This window comes from Amphiura filiformis, chromosome 19 (assembly GCF_039555335.1).
Source record: "Amphiura filiformis chromosome 19, Afil_fr2py, whole genome shotgun sequence".
Taxonomy (NCBI): Eukaryota; Metazoa; Echinodermata; class Ophiuroidea; order Amphilepidida; family Amphiuridae; genus Amphiura; species Amphiura filiformis.
In genome coordinates this window covers 43,820,778-43,831,440 of record NC_092646.1, presented here as the reverse complement: position 1 = coordinate 43,831,440, position 10,663 = coordinate 43,820,778, and the positions used below count along the sequence as shown (strand labels likewise).

Below are 10,663 nucleotides of genomic sequence, written 5' to 3'. Positions count from 1 at the left end.
ATCTGCATTAACATAATGTAGCCAGAAATTTCTAGTGGTATAAATATCTCATTTTTTTGGGTGAAAAGTGGGGATGAGGCTATGGATCATGAAATGCCCCTTCAAGTGTGCGTACAAGAAAAGATAATAGAGATTGCGATGTTCCAAACGCAGCACGTGGAACGTACGTTTTACGTACGTTTTACATACGTTAATACGGTGTTAAATATTGCTAGTCTCGGTTCCAAACTGGATTGTGCTCATTCGTCATGAAGATGAACAAGTCAGCTGGAATGAAGACTATAATATTTGATCTAATCTAATCTAGGTCGATAGAGGGCATATTGATTGAAAAAATAACAGTAATCTGAGTCTCTGCCTAATTCAAACAGGCCGCTTTTGAATTTGACTAAAATTTTGACCTACATGCTGATTAAACTTGATTTTTTTTGTGCTCCCTAAATAATATAGTTGCCCAAAAACATATATTTTGGTAGATTAAAGATCACTACGTCCATACATCATGACTTTACTTTCAAAATGAGACTTTTTCGTCCTGAAAATTGGGCGCGTTGCATGGACTTAGACATGAGGTAAAATCACCATATGTCAACGTAGCATCTGCGTTTTATTCTACTTTGGAATCCAAAATGGGAAATCACAATGTCATCTTTTTTGTACGCAAAGTATCACACACATTTCAATGGGCAATCTCTGCATATGAATATTGCGTTTAAATTTAGTCCATTTTTAACACATCGCTGTATCTTAATTAGACTTCTCCGTAGTCCACTTGCCATTGTGCATATTCAGAATTACCTTTGCATTTAAAACTCCGATTGTGTGCACAATTGATAGATTTTCCTGGTCTATTTAGTCACCGTACGCCCTCTGTTAGCTTGATACCCAAGGATTTTTCAACAATTGCTTGCTTATGCCCGGCTTTGCTGATTTCTTCCGTACACAACATCTTCTCCGGGTTAGATTCTTCGTAAAAACGCATACTTGGGGATTTGTAGTGGCTGATGGTTGGGGAATTATAAGAGCTTAAAATGAAAAAAACATGAGTGACATCAGATGGCATACTTTTCAGATGAACTTTAATGATGTGATGTCCTTGCCGGTTCAGATCATCCATCATGTCTCCAGAATGTTGAATTGCTCCATTGGCAGCCTGTCTATTGCGATAGTCAGCAAACTCAAGCCATTTCTGTCCGTTGAAGGTAACAGCATCAGCGTCCAGATAATCGCGCTTCCAAGATGGATAACCCCAGTAAAGATCAAAGACGACCTTGTCCAAGTGTGAAGGTATTGCATAGAGGAGCACCATAAGATGGATAGTGCTATTGAGTTTTACACTGAAGTCGGAGAGGGTAGCAAGCCCGGAGTGATCGTCTTTGTAATCCTAATAAATAAACAAACAAACAAACAAACAAACAAACAAACAAATAAATAAATACAGAAATATTAAAATAAATACAGAAATAAAACACAATGTGTGCGTGGACGGAGTGATCGGGATGTACGTGTGGGAGCGAGTAGTAACGGGGCTTTTAGGGACATCACTTAACATTAATGAGTATCTGAATATTCATGAGATGCTCGTGGAGTTATGGATATTCATGTTGCTAATGAATATCAATAAGATGGGCGTGGTTAATTAGCATATCTGAATGGGCGTGGATGATGAACGTAATCACGGGTCGAGCGAGTTCCGTATTAAGTCACGGGGGTGTTTTTGTCCTATAGAATTTTTAAATATAAAAAAATATTCCAAATTTAAAACATCGTATCCGCCGTCCTATCGGCGTCACACCCGGTATGCGCGTCAAGGGTCGAGTGGTCGATGTGCTTTAAAAATTATTTTATCTACAGAAACATATTTTACCTATATAATTTAAAACGTCTGTACAGGTATAGTACATCGGTTTATTTTTAAGAAATGTAGCTGTTGATAAAAATATGTATATCTATACCACTTGCCTTCAGCTGCTTCTGATTATACAACAAACTCTGCTTATCTGCTGACACTTTCATGAACTGCTCAATCTTTTTCTTCAATGAGAACACATGCATCGTTGGCACGAATGGTGTGTCGAACGATTCTCCATTGAGCCTGGTAACTGTGAGCGTTCCACCACCTATACCTTCAGCACCTTCATAATCCATGACGTCATCACACGTAATCTCAGGAAACAGTGTTTCTAGAATACTGTAACATTTTCTTAGATTAAGTTCCGATTCGTCGACTTTCACGTCACATTGTGAACAGGTACCGCGCGTCTCCCAAAACGATGTAACACACTACAATGGTTTAAAACAACATGATATCAACTTCCCGATATTTGGCTACACTCTGAGTCATCATCATAATCATCATCATATCGTCATCGTCATCCTGATCCTCCACCTCCTCCTCACAACCTCGTCGGAATCACCATAATAATCTTTAGTATAAACCAACATCGCCCTTCAAACCAACATCTGCTCAACATCATCAGCATCCTCATCGGCATCACAATCGCCATCATCATCATCTATCCTGAAGCATCATCATTCTGAACCTCATCATCATCATCATCAGCATCATCATTATTGTCATCTAGCAACGATTAGCATATCTTACCCTTAAGCAGTGCAATGGGGGATGTTGACAGTCATCGTGTAATTTGAATGGTGGAAATTCCTTGGAAAGCTTAATTTCTCCACACTTCTTGCACTTCATTTTCACGTCGGCCTAGAGACACGTTTGTACGTACAAGGTGACCCAAATGCTGGAAGTGAGAACATGCATGTCAATTTATTCAATTAAATTTTATTTATTTTTAACTTTTCATTTGCATAGTTTTAATGCATCAAGAGCTGAAGTGGTGTTTCAACACTTCGGTGGAGGAAAACTGCACTGCTAATTGTTTACTGCTAACTTCAGTATGAGGACATTCTAAAATGTGGACCCCCAATCGCTTGCATGTAAAAAGTGGACTTCGCCCACTGTAAAAAATAGACTTCATGGTCTATTGTGAATAGTTTATAACATGAAAAAGTGGCCCTTTGTTCAATTGTCTTTTCTAATACCGGTTTTTATTAAAGTGGACTTCATTTGTGGTAGGATGAAATCGTTAAAGAAAAGTACAGGATGATTTTACAATCAGGTTTTCAAATAAAAGAATCATATACGACAATCACAGATCTTACTACAAATATTACCAGCTGCCTGGTCTTGATCAATACAATGTTCAGTTGCACTCAAAGTTCCGGATGACTCTCTGAAGTAATGTCCCGTTCCAATTCCCAAAATATTGTATCCTTATGACAATTATCATGATTATGACACTCAAACTGATGTTACTTTCATCATTCACTTCTGCTTATTAGGAACAGTCAATCATTTTGTTTTACTTGACAAGAAGCGTATTGAATCAGTTTTCAGCTTGACGACTAGAATCCATCTTGTGGGATGACTGCGCACTTCTGGCATAATCAAGCTATCCATCTTTCAATAGAGGTTATCCGTCTCCTATAAGCTGCATATCCTATCAACGACTGCTATACCTTGTTTAGGACTTTCAAAAGAAAGTACCTGCATGTGCAACCATGACTGTTTCAAAATAGCCCGCCAAAGTATAACTCCGAGGTCGTGCATTGAATTGGTTTGAATGAGGAATACAACGGGAACCAGTGCCTTTTGTTAGAAGTCACACATGAGTAAAGTGGATAACCTCTATGGTCGAATGTATAGCCTATAGTCTACCGTATATATATCTACCTCGAGTCACCGGCACTAGCTTTGAAGTTCAGCGTGTTCTGAGTTCAACGTGCGGCATATGTACACGCAAGAAACCACGCTAAGCCAACGCAGCATACGCTGAACTTCAAAAGCAAAATAATTGATATAATAATTTTCTATACACTTTCCTTCGAAGGTTGATATCAAATTTGATAACAAAAGTTTAATTATCGTGAGCACAGGAACCGTTGTTTTGTTTTGGAAATTCGTGCAATTTTTAAAATGACAAATTTCGAATTGACCACGCAAAAGCCAATGCATTATTATGTGGCCCGAAGCAACCCGTACAGGAATCATTGTACACTAACCTGCGCACAATTAAAAGAGCGGGGTATTTGATTTTCATTTTGACATGCATGAGTAAACCTTTAATGACAATGACGCGTGATAAAACTCCCTTTTTATTTTTCTTTGTCGTTTTTAAAATTGTACGAATTTCAAAACAACGGTTCCTATGCTCACGATAATTAAACTTTTGATATCAAATTTGGTATCAACCTTCGAAGGAAAGTGTATAGAAAATTATTATGTAAATTATTTTGCCATAAACTCATCAGACTCTGATTAAATGGGGATGGAACTAGTGGCGACTATTTAATTTGGCTGTGTTTATATTAGTTTGAAATGCTAAAACGTTATTTCAAAAAAAGCTCACGGGCGAAGTTGAGGCCTCCAAAAATCAAAAATCTTACAACGCTAAAAGACACAATCCTAATTCTTGAAATAAAATTATTGTTTTTTATTTGACCAAGATAAGCTAATTTCAACATGTATCGATCGACTTTTAGCAATAGAGGATGGTCAGTAGTGTTCTGAGTGTAAAAGATATAACAAACATGATTGTCCAAGTAATGTCCTTTCATATAGCATAATTACAGGTGATGATGATCCCGGTGGGGGGGCACTCCAACTTTGGAGGTGACGCGTATGTAGGGCTGTTAAGACCCCCTTTTTCAGCATCGCTGTCACCCAAAGACCCCTTTTTTACGAACACATGCTCTGTCACCCGAAGACCCTTATTTTTTCATTTGATCTGTCACCCAAAGACCCTTACAAGTTCAATTTGAACAGCAACTTTCATTTATCACTGATTTTGTTACTTATTTTGAAAAACAAAGAAATTTGAAGCCATTTAGAACTAAAAAATCAATTTTCGTGGTTTCTGTGGCGCTGTTTCGGTTCTCACCCAAAGATTCCTTTAAAAAGGGTCACGTTCTCACCCAATGACCCCATATTTTTTACAAATGAAGTGCCCCCCGGGTGATGATCATTTAAATCATGCAGGGGTGTGAGAGGCCACTGACCAAAAACGAGGAAAATCACTAAAAACAGCGTAAAATCAGGGTAAAAACGCCAAATATGGGCTGAAAATAAAAGAAAAACGCGTAAATTTTGGCAACAAAAAAAGAGGAAATCAGCTGAAAAGAGGAACTCTCACATCCCTGATCATGATAATGGCATGATGGCGGTTAGACGTGAAATCACGAAATCGCCAAAAATATAACATGCCGACTATACACTGCAAAAACAGTGTTTAGAAATTGAGGATAGATTGAGCATTAAATGTCCAGCATTTAATTGTCCATGCCAGAGAGATCCAGGTGATATGACAAAATCTGGGAACATGAAGGTTGGCCAAATCGGTTCATACTTTGTAAGATTGATGTACTGGATGACATATTTTCACATGCCAGACTAGACCCACCTGACCCCCTGGGTAGGGAGATATGGGTACCCCTAATTTGGGGCTTTTGACACAGGAAAATTGCTGTGAAATCAGTTGAAAAATGGCAAAGTTTATGAATTTTTTTTTCTATCAGCAACTTCTCGATTGGATTTTATTTTGAAATATTTGTCAAGAGCATAGTTTATTCGTAATATAGAACTTGAAATTGCAATGATTGGGGTCTTGGGTTTTCAGGAGGGGGTCATCAATGTTACCCCTCTTTAGCATTTTTAAAAAATGTAAAAAAAGGGTAATTTTTAAAGCCCTTTTATGAAAATATACATCTTAAATATTGATTTTTTTTCATGTCAACATTTTGAGGCTATATTGGTCTACTTCAAACAATAAATGGTAGATTGGGGCGGTGTAACGAATTTGCATAAAATTGGTGTTTCTAGACAGTATTTTCGCCTAATAAATTTCTTGAAAATGATATTGTAAGTCTAAAAATTGGAGGAAACTGAATGTGACAATTCTATTTTTAGTCTTAAAATGCTTAAAATGTTTTCATATGGTGACATTGTTTTAGATTTTTCTAAACAGAATCATGTCAAGTCTGCAGAAGTGTTTCTAAATACAAAACAATTCATATTTAGCTATCTGAGTAAAATGCAAAACAGAAATACTGAATACAAGACTACCTTGTGATAAACCATGATGAACAAAATTGCAATATAAATGTAGGTCCATTATGTAGGCCTACTGTTTATGCTTTTTTAAAAGTATATCATATATATTGTTTTTATATATTAATAAAGATTCTGCCTAAAAGCCCTAAATGTTACGAGTACGAAACTAAGATATTAGTTGGCTACTGTGATAATAGCTGATAACTAACATAAATCACAAGAGTTTATAAAGGAGTAAGTTAATCATTTCAAATAAATTGGATCACAGTTTACATTCACAAATAATCATTCTAGAAACACTACACTGCAAGTGCCCAAGAATCTTAGCCATAGGATGTAGTTCCAGTAGGCCTTTCTAGTAGCTGGGGCAGATATGGTCTTTTATGATCGAATATTTCATGCTATGCTGCTTGAACTGCAACTGCCTTATAAATACTGAAGTATTCACTAAATCAAACCGGGATTTTATTCAATTACAATCGCAAATTGGAATCGCAAATTTCCAATTTGCGAGTGTACTGTTTTTGGTCAGTTCTTCTTTCTTTCTTCTGTCAAACTTGTAACGAGCCATCGTAGCCAATATGCTTTAGGACCCTGTAACCATATTTGGTCACAAGGACCAATGGGTGGGGGCACAAATGTTACATGACCAACTTGGGGTCAAAGGTCATCCAAAGGTCATTATGGCCAAAATGTGATTTTCACTAAAAATGCTTCTTCTTCCACAAATTACATAACACAATGACGTGACTTGCATACCTGCATCGGCTTTAGCCAATGTCTAAAAGTTGTACAAAGAATTGGTCATTAAGGGGGTAAAATCGTTCAATTTCATTATCTCGACATCCGTAAGGGGTATGGGGCTCAAACTCGGTGACAACAAATCTCATGACCAGGGAAACATTTTACAGGGGTCAGGTCAAAGGTCATGCAGAGATCAATTTTTAGAAATGCATTTTCTGTACATTTGTAAGGGGTACGGGACTCAAACTCTGTGACAACAAACTTAATGACCAGGGAAATATTTTGGAACACTTTGCAGGGGTCAGGTCAAAGGTTATCTGGGGTCAAATCTTATAATTTCTTTTTCTGGACATCTGTAAGGGTATGGGGCTCAAACACTGACAACAAATCAAATTTTAGAAATGTATTTTTTGGACATCTGTCTGGAATGTAATTCATAGGCCTACATTTACATGCGAGATATACAGGCTGTATCAAAACGATTGGTACCATTACCAATCCATATTTTGTTTATTAAAAAGCAAACTTCTTGGAACATCATGATATCAGACATGTTATGTTATTTGTTCCTGAGAATAAAATAACCTAGATAACTTGCACAGTCATAAAGTGACCTTTGAATGCATCTTTGAACTGGAAATAACATTACAGCAAGACATCATAAATACTTGAGAAGTAAAACATGTTTGATGTATATGATTGAATCAAAGTATCTATTCTGGCTTGAATACTTAGATTGTGCTTGAAATGTTTGAGTTATAAAATGGTATACTTTTCAATAAAATGGACGATTGAGAGTAAAATCCAAGAATCTTGTTTGTTTTATTATGTTTCTTACTTTGTTGGGTTTTTTTTCTCTTTACAACATAAGTCATTTCTCTTTTTAGGATAAAAGGTAGCCCTAAAAGGTTGTTTAGTTTGTCTTTGGTTCTTCTGAAGTGAGTTTACTGTGCTGCTCTGCCCTGGTTGCCTCCTAGGCGAATACAGGTTTCAGCCCTGGTTCTCATTGCATCAATTGCGTTGCGTACCATCCCTGTGCGCCAGATACTTGCGAATGCATTCAGTAATACGTTTGCAAAGATCTTGGATTTTGCCACAAAGGAAACAAATCAAGTGGTGTGAGGTCTGGTGATCGTGCAGGCCACTCCACAGCATGAGCCATCCCAACCACTCTGTCCGTGGACAGAGTGAAAAACAGGTACTTTTATTCAAAAGAGCATATCTTCAAAAGTTGTGAGCCGATTGAAATAATTGTTTTGGTTTATTAAAGCTAACGATTATAGGTTTTTTACATACCGAAATATACGAGTATTTAATCAACTTTTCAGAAATAGGAGAAAAAGAGGGCGCAATGAGGGGCCTCTTTTTTGGGGGACACCCTGTAAATATTGCACTTTCAGTTCCATACAACTTCTTATGTGTAAGCTAGCTAGAATATTACTTTGACACTTGCCTGTCCTCAACTACAGGGTGTCCCAAAATTATTTATACCAGGAAAGTTGTATTTATTTAGGTATGAAGGGCATTACTATCGGTTGTTTTTTTTTAAATTCTAAAATTAACATATATTTAGCTTTCTTAGGAATTTTAGATTTTAGAAATTGGACGTTTCTAATAGAAGTTACAGAATAAGTAGGAGACATTATGTGCCATTGTATTGCACATATTAAAATTATAGATACAGTGTTGACTACATATTTTTGATATTTTGTTCAAACACGGTATAAAACATTCTGCGACACCATGTAGTACAATTAGGCGTCGAAAAGAACGGTAACATGCAAAGTGTCATCATGATTATGCACTAATAAATAACTGAATTGCTAGGTCTATAATAACTCATATTTATATGTTGATGCTAAGTAATGTTGTATGATCATGATTTAAATCTTAAGGAGTGCTGCTTACCAAATAATTGTTTATTTCTTACTTATGTTACCAACTAATTGTTTATTTCGTACTTTTGTTTGAATCTGTTCATAAACGGTTTGTTTAATCAAACTGTTCTTTAAAATTCCTGAGTGTTTGATCAGTATTTTAGGTTTTTCTCATTTTAGATCGAAAAAAATCTAGAAGCACTCACATTTTAGTAACATTTGCATTTTGCTTTTGTTATCCATGTTATTAAAGTTTAAAACCTTACTCAACTTAATAACCAGCTCTATAAATAAAGTATCTAGTTGAAATAATCACGTATTTCGTTAATATTACAATACTTTCAGCTTTGTAATATTGCTTAAATACCATATAGAAACACTGTATTTTCTAAAAAAAAAGCAACACCGCCCCAAGATATTCTAATTACTAACCTTACTCAACTTAATAACCAGCTCTAAATAAAGTATGTAGTTGAAATAATCACGTATTTCGTTAATATTACAATATTTTCAGCTTTGTAATATTGCTTAAATAGCATATAGAAACACTGTATTTTCTAAAAAAAGCAACACCGCCCCAAGATATTCTAATTTGTTTCCCACAGCCACATGTTGGGTCACTCTAATGACACCAACAAAAATTCAAAATTTTGATGTATATTTTTTATATTTGCATTTGAATTCATCAAATAAAAATTCAATTTTTAAGACATTTTGAGGGGGGGTATGTTTAGACACCCCCAGAGCCAAATGATAGGGGTTGGTTGAATGTCAATTGTTCTCTGTAATGCCCGGGGTAGATGTTTCCTACAAATACTTAATTTACTTAAATAACTTCAACCACTTGTGAAAAAATGAGAATACAAAATTGGCTTAAATTCAGGAAAAATTCATCCATTTTAAGGGGGTAGATTGTACCAAAACAAATAAGGGCTATAAACCCTTAACAAGGGGGGTCAGAATCCTGAAAAAGTTTCAGTGAGAATGTTTCATCAAACACTCCTACTACACCAAATATGGGCAAATTCGGACAACCTTGATGTTCCTGCCACTGCCTGGCTTTCTCCGGCATGATCAATTAAACACTTTAATGTTTAGATCTTAAACATCTAAACACATTAAATGTATTTAGGATCTAAACATTAAAGGGTTTGAATGCTAGACATTTAATGTTCTAAACACCAATCTGTCCTCGATTTCTAAACACTGTGTTTTTGCATTCAATAGTAACAGCCGCATCCCTAGTCCTATATACACAATGTACGCCGTGCCTCTATATGATTGTATATAAAATATGGACTGACGTGAGGCACATGGCATTTTGCATGTGAATAAGCTTTCCCTGTATGTACGTGATTTAGACACTCAACAAATATCGTTCGAACACATATAAAATTGGTATATCTGATCCCATAATCATATGATATTATCAGGCTGTTGTATTTATCCTACCTCTTTCGTACCGTTGCTAAACACCCAGCTTTAAGTTAAAGTTTAACACAAACAGCTCTAAACACCATGCACCAGTTCAATGAATGCTATTCAGTTTGTTAAAAGCAGCGTGTGAGAGCGGACAAGGTCACGTCACGCAATTGCAGCATTATGGGGAATTCCGTTTTTGAACAAATCAAGAACTGTCTTTAAAAAAGACAACGCCATTGATGATCATGTTTTATGATTGCGGGCATATTCAATTTTCAGTTTTTCACATGATTGTATCAAGCATTTGCAAAACTACATTTTACAGACAACCCGTTGAAATTGAACATTTAGTTCCTAAGATATGAACACTTGAGTTGAATTGTTTCCAAAACACTATGCAACAAAAGAAATTATTGTCTTTGTTTGGCTATATATGAAAATCAATCCGACTTCCTTCTGATTTTGCTTGATAACATCACAACGTTGCATTGACAAGTAC

General features: G+C 36.0%; 1 protein-coding gene across 1 annotated transcript; it reads right to left on the bottom strand.

Annotated features, from left to right (window-relative positions):
* Positions 1-202: 202 nt before the first annotated feature.
* Positions 203-10,306, bottom strand: LOC140140732 (uncharacterized). Its single transcript, XM_072162481.1, has 4 exons — positions 10,195-10,306; positions 2,606-2,753; positions 1,963-2,283; positions 203-1,384 (listed from the first exon to the last, which is right to left on the bottom strand). The coding sequence occupies exons 2-4, from the start codon at positions 2,702-2,704 to the stop codon at positions 857-859; spliced, it is 948 nt and encodes a 315-aa protein (XP_072018582.1). The 5' UTR covers positions 2,705-2,753; positions 10,195-10,306; the 3' UTR covers positions 203-856.
* Positions 10,307-10,663: the final 357 nt, after the last annotated feature.

Coding starts and splice junctions, on each gene's coding strand:
- LOC140140732 (XM_072162481.1), bottom strand. CDS start 2,704: ATGAAGTGCAAGAAGTGTGGAGAAATTAAGCTTTCCAAGGAATTTCCA. Junction 2,284..2,605: donor CCCCATTGCACTGCTTAAGG/GTAAGATATGCT, acceptor AAACCATTGTAG/TGTGTTACATCGTTTTGGGA. Junction 1,385..1,962: donor ATAATCAGAAGCAGCTGAAG/GCAAGTGGTATA, acceptor TTTATTTATTAG/GATTACAAAGACGATCACTC.